The 23,423-nt window shown below is 43.7% G+C and overlaps 1 protein-coding gene across 2 annotated transcripts in view; it reads right to left on the bottom strand.

The window, feature by feature from the left end:
• zbtb16a (zinc finger and BTB domain containing 16a) overlaps nt 1-23,073 on the bottom strand; it is a 137,340-nt gene extending 114,267 nt beyond the window's left edge. The window contains exons 1-2 of one of the 2 annotated variants that reach the window (XM_058078539.1): nt 22,814-23,073; nt 19,337-20,653 (exon numbers count right to left, since the gene is read on the bottom strand). In XM_058078539.1, coding sequence (XP_057934522.1) covers nt 19,337-20,565 — 1,229 coding nt within the window. In that variant the 5' untranslated portion in view covers nt 20,566-20,653; nt 22,814-23,073. Of the gene's footprint in view, nt 1-19,336; nt 20,654-21,930; nt 22,495-22,813 lie in introns of those variants that run through there. The other variant, XM_058078540.1, reaches the window with a different exon arrangement.
• Between the last annotated feature and the right edge of the window lie 350 nt (nt 23,074-23,423).

The raw sequence follows: 23,423 nt of genomic DNA, 5'->3' as shown, positions 1-23,423 counted from the left end.
ATTTACATAGTACTTACGAAAAATACAATGTACTCAAAGTTGTACAAAAAACAAAAACCATCACCTAAAGCCTTGATTTATACTTACAACACTCAACAGTTATTTATGTGCATGTGTTTGTGTCATGGTAATACATGATATTTTTGGGCTTGTTTGTTTTGGTCCCAGGGAGGAAGAACGTTTCTAATTGGGTCCATCCAGAGCTGAAAAAGTTTGGGAAAAGCCTGACCTAAAAAAACAACATAAAAATGTAGAATATCCACATTAAGAGCTCAGGAAGTGAAAGTAGCTAAAGGTTGATGACATCCTCGCGTAGAAAACTGCCATTCAAAGCAAGAAAGTGCTAATCGTAATTGCACTTCAAGGACAAAGAGTTTTCTAATGAATCATATTTGGGTGTGTGTCAAGCTATCTATAGTTCCCGTTAAATGTAGCGATCAGAGAAATGATTCAACGTGTTCCTTGATAGGTTGCACTGCAATCAACCTGTGATGTCGTTTAAGAATAAAAGAAAACACTCCATGGCTTCCTTATTGGGAGGCCTGAGTGCATTGCACCACATGCTGAATAAGATCAAATAGTGCATGCACACACACATGCATTTCTTTGTCAAACGCTGCTTTTATATTCCTCCCACGAAAAGGAACTGATTACAAGACAAGCATTCATCAAAAACAAAAACAGCTCTTCCTATCCTTTTATTCATTCTGGTCTTTCAATAAACACTACCTTGATTGTTCCCTGGTGTTATTGGAAAGCATGGAAATGAATCTTGTTTTCATAATAATGAAAACAACAACAATAATAATAATAATAATCTCTGCTGGACACATTCTGGTGCGTGTCCTGGTGCGGTGCTGGACCGTTTAATTAGCGTTTATTACGTAAAAGTGATAAATGAAAAGAGGAGCTATATCAAACTCTGCTGATATGGCGAGATAAATATGTTCTAGTGTCTGTTTATATTATTTGAAAGAAATGTGATAACGTGGCTCCCGGCTCCCCCTTGTGTTGTTAGTATCTATTATCCCAGCGACTTTGGTTAAACCCACGCTCACACTGGATTCAGTGGCAGTGGTCCTGGTCCAGTCCATCTTGCCGCAAAGTGCCACTCAGACCGAAACCGCTAGGCACTGCGGGGAGTGTCCGCTCTGGCTGCGGAAACTGCACTCGTGAGAGCAGATGACTGGCCTTGTACAGAGGAAGTTATTATATTTGGATTTTTAAATAACACATTTTAGAACTGTAATTACGATAACGTGAAACCATCTTTTTTTTTTACCTAAGGTTATTTTGCCCGGCGTCACTTCCTGTCCAGCTGCCACTCAGCTCCCCTAGGAACATATCTACAGCAACACACAAGAGCATGAGTCTTATTTATGTCTTATTTTTTTCTTATTATGTCGCCTATATTGGATAATAGTGCAAAGGCAATTATAGAAGTGTTATTTCATGTCTAGAGTCTCTACTAATGTAAACATAGACTGCAATGGCTGGGGTTTAAATCTGTACATTATTTTAAGTGTGAAATTGACATGTATTGACAAGTTGTTCTATGTATCCATTATTCAGCTATGTGTGCAAGTGTATAAGTGAGATCCTTTAATGACCTGCGTGAAGTTGGTGATTCATGCAAACAGACAGTCAGCCTTGTTGACTGCATTTAACAAGCAGTTTTCCAAATGACTTTATATCACCAGCCGAAGGAAGCAAACAAAAAATGTAACACCGTCAGTGAATTATGCACGATCGTGTACGCGATGAAACAAGTTTAACATTGCAAGGTGCATACTGCAAGGTATTGAGAGGGCTTATGTCAGCCATGCATCCAGAATGCTTGATGTCACATTTGTGCGACTGTGCAAGTGTACCTAATGATGTGTCCAGTCAATGCAGGTTACCGTTACCACTGTCTGTGTACTGCTAACTGAAAATGAAAAGAAAATTGTAGGTAGGACGCCTGTTTTATGATGACTTCATGTATTAAGACTGAAACACATTTCAAGGTAAAAATGTGGCCATGCTACCCCAATTGAGCTGTTGAGTGTCTGCACATCGCTATGCACCACGCATGTTAGCGAACAAGTTTACCAAGTAACTTTAGATACAAACCAAAATAGAGGCGAGCTGAAGAAAACCTAATACCACCCTGTATGCGAATGAGGCATCGCTGAGCTCCTGTGGCTGCCGCTTGCGGTCTGGGGAGAAGCGGTCGCTGTTTGTGACTGGCCAATCACACAGCATAAAGATTGAATACATAATGAGCATTTTCTTTAAACAGAAATACAGATAATGACGAAATGTACTCATATCTAGCAAAAAAATGCACATATCCGGCTCATCCCTAATTCTTATCATGTTCTTCTTATTAGTTTGTATGACGTTATCTGCATTTGCGGAACAGCTTTTGTGTTTGTAAGGAACTGACAGACCTGCTCGACTTTTCTTTTTTCTTTCCTTTTCTTTCTCTGGTTTGTTGTCTTTCGCAAGGGACTAAACACGTTTGCCACGGACAAGGGTGCAGAATGGCCACGCTGTCTCAGGAAATACATTCAAGGATGCCTCAGGTAGCGGGAACAAAAGGAAAATCCCACATTAAAGGTCGTGGAATAGCGCTTTGCCTTCTGTGGCAGACAACAAAGCAAACTACAGGCGGAAGAATGCATTCAAGCTTGGAGTGTTAACAAATGTAACGTCGCCAACGCTGCCGTTGCTTTTATGCGCACCGCACTTCAGCCCTGCAGAGATTCTACTAAGTTGTCGTGCTGCCAGGGAGTCCTTTTCAAGGCAAAAACACATTTTTTGGCACCACAATGTGTTTTTGTTTTCTGAGAGGAGAACTCATCCTCTGCCGAAGACTTCTCTTGGTTTAACCTTGCTTGAAAAAGTATTGGATGAGCTCATTGGTACCCAGTGTGAATTACTATGTGTCCTCTTGTCGCATGACAAGGCTTAAGGACATCCACGTATCTCAACCGAATGAAAGCATTTCAATGTCAAAATGTTCAACTAGTGCAGGACATCCAGGCTAATTACTTTTCACTTTTCCATAATTCCAAATTTGCCATGACAAAACTCAACAATAAAATAGAGAAATGGTACTAGTTCATCATCATCCTGCAATGATTCAAACCATTCCAATGTGAAAATGCTCATATTTTACATGTTTATTACATTCTGAAATATTCCACTTTTCCATCATTCAAAATGTTCCCCAATAGAGTGGAAAATTGTTATTTCAACCACCAAAATCTTGTTGCATTGTTTGACGCTTACATGCGTCCACATTTGTCGACAGATTGAAGCCATTCGAATGTGAAAATGTTCCCGCCCATTCATGTCATCATATTCATTTTCCAATTCCAAAACACATACCCAACACACCCAAGTATTTTATCGTTTCAGCCTTTCGTTCACACAGGGGACTTTTGAGATATTTTGGAAAACAGGGAAATCTGCCTTGTTGTTGTTGTGTGTGCAAGCAAAATCAACCTGAGAATGATAAGATCGCCCTCACGTGACCAAATGCAACATATCTAAATATTCTGCCTGGCATGACTCACAATCGATATTCTCCTGATGTTTTTTTTTTTTTTGTCTAATAGCATTTTGATTAATAATTTTAAAAATAACATGAAGGTGACATACTGTACGTCAACAATGAACAAGAGTCTTTGTCAACAATTAAGTCTTTTAAAAGTGACGTTAAATGTTCATCCCTAATATGCATTTCCAATTGTTTTCCATAATTGTCTGCAACTGGTTACTTGGCTTTATGTCTCCTATGAGAAATGTTTCAGTTTTCATGTTTCGGTTTCAGAATAAACCCTTTGGAACGGTTTCATCACGGAAACCAAGCTTCCATCGTATTTGTTTCCGTGGCTGTTGTAACCAAATCGCTCCCACTTTCAAATCCCCACATGTAGAGATTAAAGCTGACATTGATCTAAAACCATACATGTGCTACTTACTCCTCATCCTCATCATCATCATCCCAACGACGATTGTTCTGTCTGCAAAACGGCGGCCCTCACAAGTCACAACTCCACGGTCAGACTGCATATCGGGATTAGCATGTTTGCAATACCATGTGTGGATACAAGAGGATAACGTTCAATGTTTCCTATGGTGGCTTCAAGCACATCTGTCATGTGATCAGACCAAGGAGAGTTTATTTTAATGCTTGATGTCTATCTGTCAAAAAATATTTATTCAGAGAGTGGTCGCCTTGGATCGATCACTCAAAAGCGCTCTGAAAAAGTTAACTTCTGAAGGAGAATTTCATCACTCCTACTCTTGAGTGGAAACCAAATAGGCCCACTGCCTTGAATCACAACTCATCTGATATTATGCACGTGCACGTCCGTCCAATACGTGTGTGTGTGTGTGTGTGTGTGTCGGGAGATGCAACAGCAGCGAGACATTGCTCCTGCGGGTTGTCCCTTGCGTCAGATTTCTTCATCTCGTGTAGGTTGAAATGCGTCGTCTCGGTTTTTGGAAAGTTGGTTCTGACAACACAAGCGAGAGGAGGATTCAACTTTGACAAAAAGTGAAGATACTCTTCACGTTTGCCCCTTCAATGTCATTCATTTGACCGTTTTATTATTATCATCCAAACAACTAAATTGCTCTTTGAGGGCTTATACTCGAAACATACCAGTACTCGAAAACCGCTAAATTTGCCAGCACACGAGTAGAAGTTAACATATTTTAGGGGTAGCTCTGTAAAACCCGTCCGATTGACACAGAATCTGTTATGCATGTCATTGCAACAATATCATCGGCAGTTGCAGCCCTTAATGAAATACATACAAATGCATTCCCGGAAGTGAGTAGTTTTGCATACATGGATGCATGTATGTTTGAAGTATTGAATACGTAAGAAAAATATCAACAAAACACTAATTGTATTGGCTTATTAGGGTATTAGGTATTAGGCCGGCCACAATAAAACACCCAAATTGGCCCACCAACCGATGCACTTTGTGCAGTATTGCCGCAAGATTTAAAGCAAGTCTGTAAAACCTCAGCGGCTTCAGTTGATTTTCAGTTCAGTGGAATTGTGTAACGCCGCCCTTGGCCAATACCACATAAATCATTGAAACATCTACAGTTTAATCCATTGATCAGTATCGGCCGATCTCACTCATGGATGATCAGCATCTGAATCTGCACGAAACCCCAGAGCATCTGGAGTATATATATATTCTCATATTTTGAAGAAAACTGATCATGATGAATCCAAGCAGCTTTAGTCATGTAATAAAATATGTAAATACTTTTTTTGTGTTTGCATTGTACACATGTGCTGTTGATAATGTTAATAAACTAGTTTCTAACCCTTCTAAACAAATAAAGTTCATCTTGCAGGCAAGAAGTCAAATAAGTCATGCGTGTGACAAAGCGAAGTCCCATTCTCGCGTTGGCTTCTGTGAGCGCTCGCCGGATTATCCTAAAAAGTCATTAGCGGAGTATTTTTAGCGCCAGTAAAAACTTTTACAAGGAACTTTCCACGGCTGAGGGAGAGAAGCTCTGAGATGAGAATTTTATGTAAGCATCACATGTGAACCGCCCTAGAAGCCGGCAGAACGCCACTACTCAACTGCCAGCCCGCTGTCCAAATAAGACACATGAATGACATCAGAACGCAGGACGAGCAGATTCCTAAAAACAGCACACCACTCTTTGATTTGTCTTTCATTTGTTTGTATTCCTTTCTATTTATTTACTATTTACGTGGCACAGGTGAGTTAAAACCAAGACAGTACAAACATTGAATGAAAACAAATAATTCAGACCCACCATCCACCAGTACGAGCGCAGAGTTTGTTTTTGAGGTTTTTTTTTTTTTAGACAATTACTTGTGTTCGGTAAAGGTGTGCTAGCATGAATTCACTTGAGGTTGGTCCAGTGGTAAGGCACCCCTAGCATACAGGACCTTTGACTGGCATTTTTGCTGAAGGTGCTTCAAAACAGCCCTCCTGTCATATAGAGGATCTTTGGCTAGTGTAGGACTAGTTTTTATAGGCCTGCAGGTGTAGTGTACAGACGCTGCAAAGTATGAAGAGTCCAGTTCTCGTGCGGTTGTAGAGTCGTAGTGGCGTTTTAGAGCATACGCGCGCACAGTTTGACAAAGCTAATGGTCCGACACCTCGCCAACAATGCTTCCTGCGAGACAATAAAATCATTAAACGCCTCGCGGGCAGCTTCTCTCTTTGAACACTCCAAGGCTGCGGAGGAGACGGCAGACATGATGGTGTGAACTGCAACAGTCTGGCGCTAGACGGCGCTTTACGCCGCTATTCACAGTTCAAAGGTAATATTACAATTTTTGCTTTGGTAATTTGGGTGACAAAATGGCAGCAGGGTGGGGCAGGTCTCAGAGCAGGGCGAGTGCCGGTTGCCCGAAACCGAGCCCGGCGACATATGAGAAGCTTGTTTGGGCGTCGAAGACGGTAATTTTGCAATTCTCCTTTTGAAGGTTTGTGAATGGCGGCAGAGGAGGGGGTGTGATGTTTGTGGTGCGCTGGCAGCTGAGGCAATCTGGGTCTCAAGCACATCTAAGTTTGGCCAATTAGTTCCAGTGCCACTATTAATGTGCTGAAGGGGCGCGCCCGGCAGGGGGTCGAGGGCTCTGCTCAAAGGGCTCCGGGCCTCGCTAAGAGGAGGGCGGAGGGGGGCGGGGTGGGTCTGGATATGGCCAACAAAGGTGGGGGTCAGGACCTCAGGGCCATGTGAAAGCTGCACCATGTCCACTGACCCAGCTGCCCCACCCCCAAAACACTTGGACCAAAGCTGCAGAGTACAACAACTGCACATGGTTTATGAATGAACAGTTTCATTACACTTTCATCATTGTACAGTATTGGTCACTTCTTTGACCAAAAACCTACGATTTTTTTTTATTGACAAATAATGCACGTTCTGCTGGCACATTACATTTCTGTTAAACGTGTTTTTTGTGATGTAGTTGGTGACCTTCCAGAACGTTTAGTCGCAGGTGACGGAGAAAGTTCACGTAATGCACACTAATTAGCAGAAAGGTTCCATTTTGGGTGGTTGGGGGGTAAATCTTGTGTTGTTTGGTGTCATTCATTCCTTCATTCATTTTCTGCCGCTTATCGTCATGAGGGTCGTCATTGTTGATAAATTGCCAACTCTTTAGTTTAGTTAGGGTGTCGAACCGAGTAAATGTAATGCACTCCAATTAGTTAAAATGGGGAGGGGGGGGCGTTCGACTGACACATTCCATTTATATTTTTTGTGAATTTTTTGTTACTTCTTGGTCACCTTCTTTTAAACTTTTATTGCTAGGGTGACAGAGAGTCGCACAAAATAATGCACCCTAGCCATTTTTTTTTTACTAGGAGCAGAGCGGTCCTGAAAATTTTAGAAGTGCAAGCAGAAAATTTAGGTGTGCACATCAAAAACAGCAATTTAACTGGCAGGGTTCTGCAAAAATAAATAAGAAACATATATCCTGTTTTGTTCAGAATAACTGTTAACTGAATATAAAAATGACTTTCTTATAGAAAAAAAAAGAGGCTAGTTTGATAACTGTAGCTCGCTCGATGGGCCAGACAGATAAAAGCGAGTGAGAGCCAGGCAAAATGTGTAAACAAAGAGGGTAGAAAAGTCAATCAATGTGGTTGAAATGTGAGTGATCATTGATAGGTTTAGACTGTTGCAAACTGTGGTCAATTTTACACTCAATTTTTAATCCTCTCACAGCCCAATGTCAACGGGCATACCATCATCTGATCACACAAACTGCGACTATTTAGTGTGGAGCCCTGGAATTGATTATCGTAAATCCCAGTGACAAGCAGCATAGAAAATGGCGGATGGGGCTGCAATGCTGTCTCTGTCCATCAGAGGGAGCCAGAGAAGCCCAGAGGGAGGCTGATGTCATAGCAGCGCCCAATGAATGTCTAGCTCGGATGCAATGCATAATGGGAAAACTTGAAACGAGTTGTGTTTTTTCTATTTTAAACTTGTATTGCTATATACAGCATTTCTGATTTCCTACTTTAATATGTCAAGAGCGTTTGGAGGACAGAAGGCAAGTCATACATCAGTCCCTCTTTTTTTTAGCATTGCTGCACTTCCTGAGTTTTTCTTTTTTAATGAGGAAAAATGAGGGCACCCCCTTTGGCGTCACGACTGGAAATGACATTTACGTCTCCCCCTGTTGGTTGTGGTGGTGTGGTCACATAATACTGATACAACTTCCTTAAAGTTTTACAATGAGACAGCTGCTCAATGACTTAAAGACAATTATTTGCGAAGGCAAGCCCGCTAAGGTAGCCATGTTTCTCACTCAATCATGCTCAAATTCTATACACACGTTCTTGTCAGCACCAAATATAACCAACTTGGCTAAACACCTTAAAGTTCCAATGGGTTGCTTCGATGCTAAATACCATGTAAAGTATAATACCATACGTAGTACCATAGTAGTCAATCAAAAGTGTTCTTCAGTTGCTGAAATCCAAAGGGTCTTCGATTTTGAACAAATGTGTGTAATAAAATGATGAAAATAGTGCTGGTTTGGTCACTTTCAAAACCCCTACATTTGAAAATGGAGCCATTACTCTGCCGGTCCACATTCTGATGGACAATGGTACGACGGGTGGGGTCAAAGCGCTGACCACCGGACAGTTTGACAGCAGCCTTTGTGTTGGTGACTACCAACAATAGGGGTGAGACGTGGGCAACAGAGGACGGGCAGCCCCTCCCCCTTCAACCCTCCACCCCAACTCATGTGTAAAGTTCTTGCCTGCTGACCTTTCACCCCTACTGTCATTGTCCAAGTAAAAATAATGAAATCTGTTCCGGGCTTCTGTCTTTATTGCGTCCTGAAGGGCTGGGTGGACCCTTACGTCCTTGCTTGGACTCGCTATGCGGTGCATTGGAAGGTTGACAGTAACAGTGGAAGTTTGGAAAACCGTCTTAATGCGACACAATAATCATGAGCTGGGTTGGTGATGGTTGGAGTGGAAATTAAAAGTAAAAAGCCATAATCACAGTTCGGTATGTACCTCAGTTTAAAAGGTCACGGCTTGAGTATAGTAAGGCAACAAGTTTGTGTTTCGGCTTCAGCTAAGCACTAATCGCTAGCCATGAGTCCCACTAACCAAAGGTTGGTTTTTTACGGAGTAGGCACATGACTATATCGCAAGGCTGTTACACTTCCTGTTCTTCACTTTGTATGCCTCTGTACCGTACCACAAAACGGCCACACCCCCGTTCAAACATATTGAATATTCCCTCTGAGGCAACCCCCCCAAATTCTGTAGCGGGTCAGGTTTTAGGACGTCAGTGTTGAATTATCACCCAACTAACGACTAACTTTACCCACCCAAACGCCTTTGTCGCAGGAGTCTCAAAACCAGTTTTACCTGACAGATGGTTGGAGGTTGTCAGGCAACAAATGAGAACTCTCTCCAGTCAAAATGGACATGGACATTTTAAATACAGATGAAAGCCGCAATCCAATCGCAGGTTGAACAGGTTGAAGCAGTGTCTTTGAGGCGCAATCACTGGACGTTTACTTTTACACCCAACCAATCTCATTTGTGCATTTTTATCCTGCATTTTTAAACTGCTCTCTGATTGGCGGTTTTTAGTTTTTAAGCTATTCAGTAGTTTACGGTGCATGTGTGAACTCCCCTCCACTGTTCGGTAACCCCTGCTGAGCACCAAAAAACAAAATAGGAACTGGGCAGGAATGTAAATTATAAATGAACTTAAATATCTATCATCCGATCCCATTCATGATCTCAGACCTTCAACATGTCTTCAAGCAACACCTTTGACGAGCAATTGCAACAGTTGCTCTAAAATCTTTTCAAGGACTCATTAAGTTTTAGTCATCTTCCTTCATGTCCTTCAGCAGCCATTCTAGTTTGGTGATTTTTACACCCATTTTTACACCCACCATGTACACTCTCTGTCTGCTGGAAATGCAAGTTTTTTTTAATTTAAAGTGCAGTTTATTGTGCATGTGTAGACTTCCCCCGCCAACATGGACAAAAAGTCAGTTCTGTAACCCCGGCCGCCCCCACCACGGTGCTCTTTGACCCCATACCGGAGGCCTGACTGAACACAAACAGTGGTCATCCCCTTCTAGTGCCAAACCCCCTCCTCGGACTCTCCAGATCCAGGAAGGGCTCCTGTTTCAGCAGCACCAATGAAAAGCCGTACTGTAAATAACAGGGTGCAGGTTATTAATGGTGATGTGGTTCTGAGACCCCTGCATCCAGTCTACAGTAACAGAACCCTGATGCTGACAATGGAGCCTGTCACGGGCGTTAAGGCAACAGGGCAGCTCTCTCCCCACTGAGCCCGCTCAGAATGGGGGATTAGTAAGAGAAAAAAAAATGGGTCTCTGTCAGGTTCTCCAAGGGGGTCAACCCCCTCCAAACCAGCATTGCAACCCCGTCCGACAGACACTTTAGCCTTTGTCCCCAGGCGGAACGTGGGAGCAAAAAAGGGAGGCGAGAATGCGGGGGCGGGGCTAAAGTCTACATAGTACCAAATAACAGCAAGTCAAAAAAGTAAGTCCCCATGATATTCATCAGTTATGACACATGGAGCAGATGGTACATGATATCACAAAGTCCATCTAGCCGTCTATAACTAAAACATGGAATGTGATGTAATACTATACAGATCATTTGGTTGTCCATTCATAGTTTTTCTCATGCTTGTTCTGGTTTCCTACTCAGTGCAAATTGGTGTCCCATCACATTGTCTTGGAGTGTCAGCTGCTACAATAACAATGTCGCAGTACTTTGGTTTATATACAGTAAATAGTTATGTAAATAGTTGTTGGAGGTGTTTTTAGGGCTTTATGGTATCTTCAGTGGAACAATGGAGTTTTAGATTGTGCAGGGGTGTCACACGGCAACTGGTTATGTGGAGATGTTGCATGGTGTGGTAATGACTCTGGGCTGATGGCTTGTTCACAAAGCCCACCTGACTAAGGAAACTGAAGAAGTTGTTCACAATTAGGGGGCTGATATTTATTTATCTTTTATTTTTGATTGATAATCATTGATTATTGAGTGGGGTTTGGTGGGAGGGATGTTAACCAGAATACAGTCGTTTGCAAAGTTTGGTGGGTTTGGGAGTATGTTACTTGCTGAAATAAAGTGATTTACTTGCTAGAATGTGAATAAAAACGAGAAGAAACGGTAAATTCAAGAGGGCCCTTGAACCCGTGTGCTCAGGCACTTATATAGTACAATGAAAATAAATGATTCAACCAGCTATTATTATTTCCTTTTACTCCAGAATATAATCTTCAAAATGATGGATGTCTTCGATTCAGTGATGTTGGAGGCTGATTTTTGAGGCACAGGTGCTGCAATGTCTTCCCAGGCTGGTCGTGTCCGCCGGCGACCCAGCGCCTTTAAGTGAGTGCACAGCGCAAAGGAGGCCAGAAGACAGGGTGCGAGAGAGAGAGAGAGGAGGTTTGAGGTCAGAGGCTAAGTGAAATATATCCTCGCTGTAAGGCATGCAAGTGAGAGGATGCAGGAAGCTGAGGGCCGGAGATAAGGGGTGCAGACGTGGCCGATAAGCACCCACCTGCTAAGGGAAGCCTCAGTCCAGCGCTGAGGGGGAAAAAAAAGAATAAAACCATCAGTGGGACTGCCACTGAAATCTGCTATTTCTTTCCCAAAGGTGAAAGCAGGGAGGGAAACTGCGACAGCGGACTCGGAGGGGGGAGTACGCTTAATGGCATACGGTGGCAAGTATACAGCATCATTTGTAAGGTCGGTGGCGAGACAGCGGTGACAGAAATGATGCTGTTTGAGTCATGACATGCCACAGCCACCGGCTTCAGTGATCAGTCCACAAAATGGAATGGGTTTTTTTTTTTTTTACTATTCCACTCTTGCCTTTTGGTTGCCCAGGGACAAACAGACAAACACAAAACAATCTGGATGCGGTCAAGGGAGACCTTGAACATGCCTGACAGCCAAGACGGGCAAAGAGCGCGGGGAGACAGGATCCATCAAGTGTCAAGGGAGGACACTCGCAGACTACAATATTGAAAACTAAGCGACTGATCTGATGGTGGTTGCTATTACAAAGTCAATTAGGGTCAGACTGATGAATCTCTTCCAAATTACAAACCAAAAGCCTATTTCAGCCCATTGTTCCTTGATGAAATTTGATGACTATAAAATATATTATTGAGATATATTTGGAAGGACTGATGGTAAGATAAAATCCCAGGTGCAACCTATGATAAGATAAAAATTGCAAGTTACAAACCACTTCCAGCTATTTAACATAGCATTTGTTCCATACACACACACACACCCTCCCCCACAGCTGGCTAGCACGACTGTGGAGGAGGACCTGTGCCATCATCAGCTCCCTCCCTCCTTGCGCTTAATCTCTCTCCGGGTGTCTTCGGTCAGCAAATACATAAATCAATTATGGTTTTAAGCTTCATGCCATGATTTACCCAACTGATCCCTCTTGGATTACAGCACGGCTTAGGATCAGTCGGTTTGGGGGCTACATCTCTGAGTCGCCTTGACAGTCATCGCATGTCAGGACTTTTTTTTTTTTTTTTAAGAGGTCTGCTTTGTGACACATTAGTTTATTGCAGAGTTGTCCAATTTTTTTCTACTGAGGGCCACACACTAAAAATGAAAGGATGCAAAAGCCACTTTGATATTTTGCAAAGCAACACGTGTAGAAGTTCTACACATAACAAGAAAAAAGTGCATCTCAGCTTTGTGCTAAAGGTGAAGCGTATTATTAGTATGAACTTCACTCTTGGCTCTATGTTGTATTTTCTATGTTTCATCTTAAATAGTCTTTGTAAATGTTCATATTAAAACTTTTTCTCCAACCCAAATTTCCAAAAATTCCAAATGGTTTGTTTCTCCTTCGAAAACCTACAATTTTGTTATTTAATATTTCAATCATTTTCAACTTTGTTACTAGAATTACATGATTTTTCCTTATATATTATGAGTTTAAAATTTTGACTTTCTACAGCTCTTTTTCTTTGTGTTTCAGCTATCTTGTAAATTTTCTTCTGGTAATTATGACTTGCTTCTCAAAATATTTTACTTGTTATTTTGGTTCTCATAATATTACAACTTAAAAAACATAGTAAACCTTTATTCCTATAATAAAATATTTTTATTTTATTTTACTTTTATTTTATCATGTTATGTTATTCTCATAAAATTTACAACTTGTTTGTTTTAATTATTTTTTCTTTCTAAAATCACTGCTGATTTTTCCAGTTATGCTGCAGGTTTTTTCCCACAAGTTTATTATACAAGTTTCCTTGTATAATTATATTTTTTTAATGAATCCACGGGCCAATTAAAACTAGGGTCATGTACAGTATACATATTTTTGTGTGAAAACGGAAGATGCATGCTTACCTTTATGTACAGTTAGCATTTGTTGTGGTTGGTCAAAAATTACAATTCCAGGATGAGATTTTTCTGGCCCGCTGGAATCTTTACAATATTTAGAAATTTGAATTTACTCTAGTTGGCGTTACTCTCGTGATGCAGCTAACAGTGACGGCTAATTTAGTGTACATTTGCCGCCCGGCTGGTCCATGAGTGCGGTGGGTTACAAGCTTGCACTCGCCTCACTTTCAGTACCTGAGCGCTCTTTTGTAACAGGTGACGATGCAGAGAATGGGGCTAATTTTTATGACTAGCTTCTTAGCGTGCCACTATCACTCCGCTGGGGCCCCTTTGCCAATCGCTGGCAAAGCATTCAAGTAGCAACAAAGAGGCTAATTAGGAGCTCTCTCAGCGCAGGCTGCGCGGGCCTCCGATTTGATACTTCCCAGGGAGGCTGGGGGCCCTCCAAGGTGGCGGCAGTAGATTTTTTTTTCCACATGCACTCCAAACACACACACACACATTTGTGAGCACACTTGGATCGGCCCTCTGGCTCATTGTGACCATCCTCTCTATGGTCTGCCAGAGTGACAGAATCAGAGGGGGGGGGGGGGAACCGGCACGTTTCCTTTTATGTGGCAGGGACCTGGAGAGGGGATGCTAATGGGATATCGATGGGATTAGAACCCAGAGCGTTCTCTGAACTCTTAAGTAAAATCCATTCATCTTCAAGGCTGTTTTTCTAAAAGTGAAAGCTTGATACTGTTAAAAAAAAAAAAAAAAAAAAGAAAGCGGCTTCCTTTTCGGTGCCAAAAGTGTCCAGAGCTTCAGGCGCTTGGCGATACCAATCAGGATGTAAAAGGCACAGAACACATTTGCATGTCACCTGATAACTCACTCTAATTAGAGCAAAATGGACACATACAGGAGGCCAATATTCACTGTACAGTATGCGATCCTTATCCCTCCCTCCAGACCACAATGCCCCCGCAGAGACAAAAGATGGGGGGGGGCCCTCGACACAGCCCGTCAGCAGAGATGGCGGAAGCAGCAGCTGGTCGCAGCGAGTCAAGCTGCTAACTTTTATTGCACAAGCACCTCCTTCCACGCTTATCTCAGGAGGAGAGGTGATCTAATCAGCCTGCTGATTAGATCATTGCTTTAGCCACAAGGTTTTTCCTCCAATTCCAAAAGAGCATCCGTCGGACTCAGCATCAGGAGCCTTGATGTTTGAGTGTCTTGGCTTTGACACGATGCAGCCCCTCCCCGTGTAAAGCCCCTAATCGATACATCTCCTACCCTGACAGTGAGGACTAAGCGCAGGTCTGAGTTCAGACAGAGATAGCCAGTGTAAATCTTTATGGTTCAACTGGTATGGTCTCTATTGGGGCCAAGCTGGCTCTGCAGCGCGAGGCAGCAGAGGCGGCAAACGCCACAGCACCTGGATGGGGTGGTCGGACATTGGGAAAGGAAGAACATTTTGGTGTTGGATCCCGAGTGTTTCCGCTTGGCGGTCTAATGATTATTATTCTACTTATGGGTAGCTTGAGTTTCAGATCTTGGCAACAGGTGCCTTTCTAGCGCTTACCCAAATTAGGGTTGTTGGTGAACGTTTGCGGTCGACCAAATAGGGTTCAAGTTTCAGGCAGCTCACTTTGATCATTGATCACCGTTGCGAGGTAAGCATCCCTCTTCCTTCTGCACCCAAAAGTCCAAACTTGGTTGTCAGAAATGACCATCTAGAAGCACAGCAGAGATAGATAGGACGTGGTCACTGGTTGGTAGCGTCCAAGGCACACAGGAGTCTGTATGTGTGCGGAAGAAACCAACCACCGTCCTCTGGCCTTGGACATGAACAGCACGCGTGTGCATACAATGTTATCACCTGCTGCAAACTGCACGCCTATCTATCTGCACTCAATCTACAGTTTACAGAGGAGGATGCCAGGGGAGGTTATTGGCACCCCACTCTGATATGCACAGATAAGAGCCTGCGGCCCGCTGTTTAAACACCTGGAGCTCCAGGTTTATTAGAGCGTCCTCCAAGCAGAAGGACGGGAAACGGAAGAGCGAGTGCCGCCGCTGTCGCAAAAGTAATGAACAGCCAAAGCAGTGAGAGTGCAGCCGTTTAATACCGGGATGATTATTCCCACCACTGCTGAGCCAAATAAGCAATAATAGGAACGGCGGGAGCAAACAAAAAAGAGGAGAGGGAAAATCCTCATCTCATCTCCCAAAACGGCTGGGAGAAGTTACAGCACTGATTGCTTTCGAGCAGAGAGACGCTCACCTGTGCTGCCCCGCACATTACAACCAGGGTCGATCATTTGCATGAGAAGCAGTGATCAGAGGAATGATAAACACAAGGACATTTTTTTCTTTTACGGCGCAGCATCACACATTTATTTGCCCAATAAATTGCTCTTGTCTGTTTATTGATTCATTTCTCAGTGGCAGACTGACTGGAATGTCAAAGCAAGAACTCACTACAGATCAACGACAATTACAAACGATGAAAACCTGTCATCTCCACATTGGACAATTTTTACTTAACAAAATGACGACATGAGTAATAGTTATTATGTACTTCGGCTTTAGACCACACATCTGCCAGTCAGAAAAGTCAAAATGTGTTGACAAGTGTTGCAGGTCAGACACTGTGTGGCTAAATTTGCTGCTAAAATACAAATGATGCCACTTTCAACGTTATACTAGAATGTTTGGATGGAGTTGATATTTGTCCAGACATGCCGTTCTAACCTTGCTACCCATCATTACAAGTCGCATCAGTTTAACAAAAAAAGGCATTTTTTAAATTTACAACTTGGAAATAATCCTTCAGTCACAGATGTTCAGAGGAAAATTCACTTTTCACAAATTGTTCTGCGTGGTGTTTTTTTTATTTTTAAGTAAATACTTCACTGATAAATTACTTGCATTGTGCCCTTCCAAAAAAATAAAATAAAAATTGTGACAGACACAATTATCTGACAGTGACGATACACCATAGACATCTATTGGTCAATGGAATCCATTATGTATTTATACATATACTACCTCCTGCACAGCCAGTCACAATATGTGACAAATGGCTGTTTTTGTTTAGCTTACTGATATAATCCAGAGTGCGTGAGATTTAAATAGAGTGGCAGCTAAATTTCAACAGGAAATGGGAGCATTCATTTGGACATAGAAGGCGCACGTATCACCTCAGCTCACACTAGTGACCTGGGGCACATCTGGAAACAATCACACTCATGTTTGACTTGACCTGCCTGCACCAAATAAACTCTGCCATCTTTTTTTTGTGTGTGTGTTTGCTGCTATGGCGGCAGTGGTGGCCCTGACACAGTGGTAGCGGCGGCGGGCAAATAAAGCATAACTAGTCAAACGGCGACACAACTCGGTTCTTTGGCATCACATAGCAGACCTTTGGAAGCATGTGATTCCGACACATCAGGAGGACAATGCGAGATAATAAACGGTGTCATATCGGCGTATCACTCGCCTAAATTAACCCATTAGTATGCTGCAGTGTAAGGCTGCAAGATCAATGCATGAAACAGTTTGGAAATCTCCTTTGATACCAGATTTCCCAGCTCGGTGCGAATTGATGAAATTCCTCATGAAACGCAGGCAACCATTTCACACGGCAAGCTACTCTCAAGACGGCGCCGTCTGTCCTTTTTTTTTTTTACGCGCCCGGACTACATTTGTAGGGCGTTTTGAAAAGCTGTTTAAATACTCTCCAAAACAGTGCCTCAGGTAGAAAGTGATGAAAAGCCGCTCTGAATTTCATTGCTGTGGAACTTCAAGGCCACGTGGACGAGTTTAAGGAATTGGCTCATCTTTTGCCGAGATAAAAGCTGCCGGAATCCTAAGGACCAAGCTCTTTCTAAGCGAGGGAATCATTCCAGGTATGAGCATTCCGGCTCAATTAGAAAGGTGGCAGGGTTCAAATCCTGAAGTGAACTTTAACCACTGATTCACGCAAACATTACTGGGGGCAGCCTTCAAGGAAAGTGAATGAGTGACAGTGAATGCAGCAAAATCCTGTGGATAGATTCTAGCTGGATCTTTTTCAGGTCTTATAGAATGCTGCTGATTGAAATGTCCGGGAACTACCTCCTTGTCCAGGGTCCAGTGCTCATTTCCTGGGCTGACCATCAACTGCCACCCTCTCACCATCACCCCCTTCTTGAGCAGCTATGGGAAAGGGGGTAGGGCACCAAAGACTCAAATGCAGTGGTTCTCAAACTTTTCACAGTTGCATACTGGAAGCCATTTACCCCCTACTCATGCACACTTAAAGAACATAAACCACACAAGAAAATAACTTTAATATATTATTAAGTACTCTGTATTATGACATTATATTAAAAAATCATCTTACTTTTCAGCTGCACACATAGGCTACTAATTTAAAACAAGAGGAACAGAATAGGAATAAGACATGAATTCCATCCGAGGCTTACTACTGAGCCAAATGGACATGAGCACATATAGCATGAGGTTATGCACAAAGCCAAAATGCACAGCAGCACAGAGCTAGCGTTATTAAATCTCACCTCTGTGCATTTATGCACATCTTTAACATAAGGACGAGGTGAACGCAACAATGGAAAATACACCCCTGTCTGTGCAGCGTCTGACAAAGTCATACACATAAGTCTCAACCTGCATCACACATGGTGAGTTCAAGGACCGCCAAACAAAGTGCCCGCAATACCCGAAGAAGACACATTAGTCATGAAAGCATAAATTTACTTACACGTGCAAAATTGAGGGATTTCTAACAGTGCACCCAAGAAACAAATGGCAGGCTCTAACAAGTCTGAAAAATGCACCGATTAGTCACAGCACCACGTAAGAATACCAGCTCTCATTTAGGTTCCATAGCTGGATCATGGCCATCTTTTTCAAAGGGGCCTATTATGCTCATTTTTCGGCCCTTTGTATTGAGTTGTGGACTCCTATAGATTAGCTACACACGATAACCTGCACTCAAAGCTTTATAGTTCTTCCAGAATCTGTACAATTCAGCTATATGTCTTTGGATTTTGTGTTTTCCCGCAAAAACGGTCTTTTAATTTAGTCCACCCACGGCCCACCTGCAGGCACGCCCACTCCACTGTGGTTGGTCACACTCGCCGCTAGCGGTGTTGGGGTTCATAATACATGATGATGTATCTTTTTAAAATGACTTTTAACATACAGCCGTATGTGTTGGATTCCGAATCCGATCCGGAAATAGAGACTGGACAGTCTGACGTTTCTCAAGAAAAAAGAGGTTACTTCAAGACTCTAAGCTAAGTGGTTTTAGCATTTTAGCGTTTGGTTTTCTACAGCATCGGTACATCTAATGTGGCCACTAATTGTGGTGGGAAACAGCTATTAGCAACCCCACTCCCCTGTATGCAGGGCTTACTTCCAAATGTGCAAACCTCATTATCTGAAACTTTGGCATGGTTTAACACGAGAATACAACATTGTAACTATATTCGTAAGTCAGAAAAGTTGAAAAAGCATAATAGGTCCCCTTTAATGTCCCAGAATCAGCTACTTGTCCCAGAGTCCGGCGCTCATTTCCTAGACTGACCATCAACTCCCAACCCCCCACTTCTCCTTCTTGTGCAGCAATGGGAAAGGGGGCAGGGCACCACATTCAAGAGCTGTCCTTTATGGTCGGACAAAACTGGACAGTTCTAAAAGGGTGGGATCACAGTACGAGAACCCCCATCAAAAACAACTAAGATTTGAGTTAGTGAGACTTAAGAGCTCCTTTGCTGCTAGTTGAGGCAGTGTTAGTTTAAACAAGCTGGAGAAAGCCAGTAAAGAAAGTAAATTGACAATTTAAATAAGGTTTTTGAAATTCTTTGGAAATTTTGAAACTCTCGGGAGATACTGAAAAAGGATCCCGACAACGTAAGACGTCAACTTACCTGTGCTGCTCCACAGCCTCGTTATCTGGAAGTTCCGCACCGCAAACATTGCAGCGCTCGTGCTGGTTCCTCCCGTCGGGTTTCATGCCCACCGCCAGCTCGCCAAGCTTGCTGAAGAACTCCCTCTGGATGAAGCTCTGAGGCAGGAGTCCGCCGTAGGCGCTGAAGTCCATGGACATGGCCAAAGCCGGCGACATTGGGAGAGCGGAGGCCATGGAGACCGGCATGGACATGATGGCGTCGGATTTATGATTGACAGGAAGGGAGTAGAGTGAAGCCAGGTGTTTCTCTGCCATCCCGGCCATAGCTTCCAGACCCATCTGGCTGACTTCCGCCTGAGAGTCACCCATGCCGTCGTCGCGGACGTAATGGAGCTCACGGGCACTGGTGATGACGCTGCTCCTGGTGGGTGTTCCCGGTCCGTCCCGGTTCCTGTCCTCCCCGCTTCTCTCGCCGTTGCTGGAGCCACCAGACTCCATGTTGTGAGGGCTCTCATGGCCATTGCCGCCCATGTCCACCTGCATCATTTCTGTCTTGATTTCGCTCATGAGGTGGTGGGCGTTGACATGGTCGCCTCCAAAGCCTTGCTGGAGCAGGGACTGGCCGATACTCATCAGGCTGTCCACGGCGGCTTTGGTGGGGCTCAGACTGGAGACTCCAAACGACGTGGAGACAGAGGGACTCTGGTCCACCATACTGGACATGGTGGAGACTTGCTCTGTACCCGACAGGTAGAGACTGTCCATGGAATGCTTTTTGGAAATCTTGACTCCATTGTGGCCTTTGCGCTCATCGTCGTCCTCCGTGCTGCCATCATTGACGCCTACCTCCACGTCATTCTCGTCTGACGACTGGATGGTCTCTAAGATCTTGAGGCATTGCTCCTCCAAATACTCAATCTCCAGGATCTCTGCTGCGTACAACAAGTCGTCCAGGTCCTCCACCTTGGCCTGGAGCGTGGCAGTGTAAGCATAGTCCAAAATCTGCTGAAAGGTCTTTGGCGAGAGAAAGTCCAAAGTGTAGTGCTGGCTGCTGCGATGGAAGAGGATCTCAAACATCTTGCTGGTGCACGCCAGCACGGTCCGGTGGGCGTGGAACTCCTGGCTGTCCACCATGATGACCACGTCACACAGCGTACCCGCAAGGCGCATCTGGTTAGCCTTGTGGAGGAGCGACGTTGGGTGGTTGGGGTTCTGCAGCTGGATCATGCCCATCTTTGTTAAATCCATGATGGAAGTCCACCAGGCCGACTCATGAGGCTAGCCTTGCCCGCTTCACAGTGGGGGTTTTTAGCTGTTGTTGGAGACCAGAGGAAGCCTGGAAGAAGGAAAAAGACAGCTTAGGCTGTTGTTGTGTTACATCCAAAACTGAATAAAATAACATTCATAGTTGATACAAAAGAATGTAGCATATACTGCTTGTATAGCGTTACTATTCACTGAAAATGCACAAGCATGATGGTGGTGGGGTCACAGTCTGGGGATGCAAAAGAGCTGCTGACACTGGAGGAGCCGAGGTTCATTGAGGAGATAGATGCCAACCAGTCTCCATTTTTTCTCTTAATGAGTCATTGGCTAATGTAGCATATCATTCACTGTCTTGACTTTTTATCATGCCAGGTATGATTACACACACACACACACACACACACTTGAAAAATGACAGTAGCAGTAACAAAACTAGTGATTTTCTTCCTGTCTTTTGGCAAAATAATGTCTTTGCAACAGTTAAGCATTTCTGAGGCTGCACGAGTGCTGGCAGCACTGGGGAGAGTTGTGGTTCATTGTGGTTCATTCCAATATGTACTATGAGATTCTGAGGCAGGAAACCGGAGCTTTCCAACATTACAAGGGGCCCAAACACACCTCAGTGGTGACACGTGTGAATGTGTTAGAGTGCGGCCCAAGTTGTGGAGCATCCTCAAGTGGAAGACCGGTGAAGGAGCTTAACAGGAGACGTAACATCCACTCGCTCCATGACTTTCTTCTGAGAGATACCGTACATTTCTCCAAGTAGGAAGTCATTGGCTTTTTTTATGCAAACATCCTGCAGGGATGCTAAACGTCATGAGCACCGACTGTAGATTTAGTGAAAGGAGACAATTTGTGAGCAGTCTGACCGGCACGCCCTGCATACCAATCAGGCCGACATATGTCATGTGTGAAAACGGGAGGAAAAAAAAAACCACATCACTTCATTCGGTTAGCTGTGGCTCACAAAGACAGTCAAAGCGGCCTTCTCTGAAATTAAATAGCCTGTCTTATTCAGTATTCCCATCACAGACAACAGGGGTGCCGGTGGAGGGGGTTCGGGTGGGGGGTGCTAGTGGCCAGAAATGGCTGGACAGGGAGAGGAAAAAGCCAAAAAGGAAGGCGACACAATGCTGCAGCACCCTACTCCCCCAAAAAAGGCTTCATGATGAATGATGAGGAAGTTATGATGGCAACATGTTGATTCAGAATGCCTGCCATTACTTTGTTTATACATCTATATGAACTCTCAATGTCAATAAAATGATGCATAACACATAATTTCCATGCACAATAAAAATGACATTTGTTTGCACTATAGTGGCTATTAAAGAAATGCAATACCTGCAAGAGACTGTAGTGATGATGAAACGACAGCCTCTCAGTCAACAGAGGTCATTCGCGACATTATCTTTATTACAGCTTTGCCAATAGCTGCACAATTTACGACGCCCCACACCACCACCACCACCCAGTAAATGCTTGTTGCGCTCTCTGCACCCTGTTTGCGCACTAAATGGTGCCTTTTAGCGCGTTAGGTTATCCATAATATAGCGGTTCGGCGTGCGTCTAGACACAACGAAAACTGGTCTTTTTTTGCATCAAAGTGCGGAATAATTAAAGGGTCTCAGCACAAAAAATACACCAAAAAAATCGATGCGATCAAGAGTCGCGTTCAATATTCCACGAGTGTGCACACTCCCAAAAAAGTAGGCTTCATTCACGCACAGGTGGACTCCGTCGTAAATCTAGAAAAACGGCGTAAAAATGACGCGAAACGACATTTAGACGTGCTGTCAGTCATAATAATGAATGAAGGCTGGACGGAGAAAGCGCGAACAAAAGAGACCTTTAACAAAAAATGTTTTCAAATGATTTAGACGTGCTGTCAATCAGAAGAATGACACGCTGTTAAAGCTAAAGAGAAGACTAAAGCGTCAAAATACACACACTGAAAAGTGCACGCTAACAACGGGGGGGGGAAACTATGGTGAGTCTGTTTCAGTTACCCAAACAATGTATTTAACTTAAAACATAATATGACAATAATTCATTCATTTTAAAGCACTCCAACATCTCTCCAGCGTCCAACAAGTCTAACAAGGTTGCACAGGGACACCCCCGCTCAACCCCCCTATCCCTAAAAAAAAGAGGCGAAAGTGCGTGTGAGGGTGTAAAATTAGCCAAATACAACTAATACTAGTAAACAGTGCTTGCAGGTACTCACCTAGCTCACTGGCACGATTATGCTACTGCGTCCTCGGAGAGTGTCAAGAGCAGTGCTAAAAGAGGGAGATAGTGCGCGTCCTCAGAGCAATAGTATAAAAGACAGTTCACAGTACCCGCTTTCCCTCTCTCTCTGTCCGCCTCCCGCAACAAACTCCTTCCCTTGTCTCGCCGGAGCGAATCAACGCGCCGCTGACGTCAGCCTGCAGACGAGCATGCAAGGAGAGCCACAAACAGCGAGGAAGTGAGACACCTAGGGGGCTGTCTCATGTCCACAAACGTCTGCGTTAACACGATTACAGACGCTGGAGCCACGCCCCCTCCTCGACCACGGACGCACACGCTGTAGACACGCTGTGTCCCCCCCACCCTGAGGACACCTGATGTCAACATGTCCTAAAATGCCCCCAAAACAGGAATTACTGGCACTAGAAAACAACTGTAAATATACATAGTGAGCTACAGACAGTTTTTAAAGGTATCCTCCACCCCCCCCCCCCCCCCATACATACACACATGCACAGGCCCCCTGTGGAACACCTAATGTCAATGATGTCATATGCTAAAGAGATTTTCATCAGAAATAATGCAACTAGAAAGACTTAACTGTC

The sequence above is a fragment of the Doryrhamphus excisus genome, chromosome 7 (assembly GCF_030265055.1).
Source record: "Doryrhamphus excisus isolate RoL2022-K1 chromosome 7, RoL_Dexc_1.0, whole genome shotgun sequence".
NCBI lineage: Eukaryota > Metazoa > Chordata > Actinopteri > Syngnathiformes > Syngnathidae > Doryrhamphus > Doryrhamphus excisus.
Note: the sequence above shows the minus strand (reverse complement) of the source record. Positions and strands in the feature narration are given on the sequence as shown.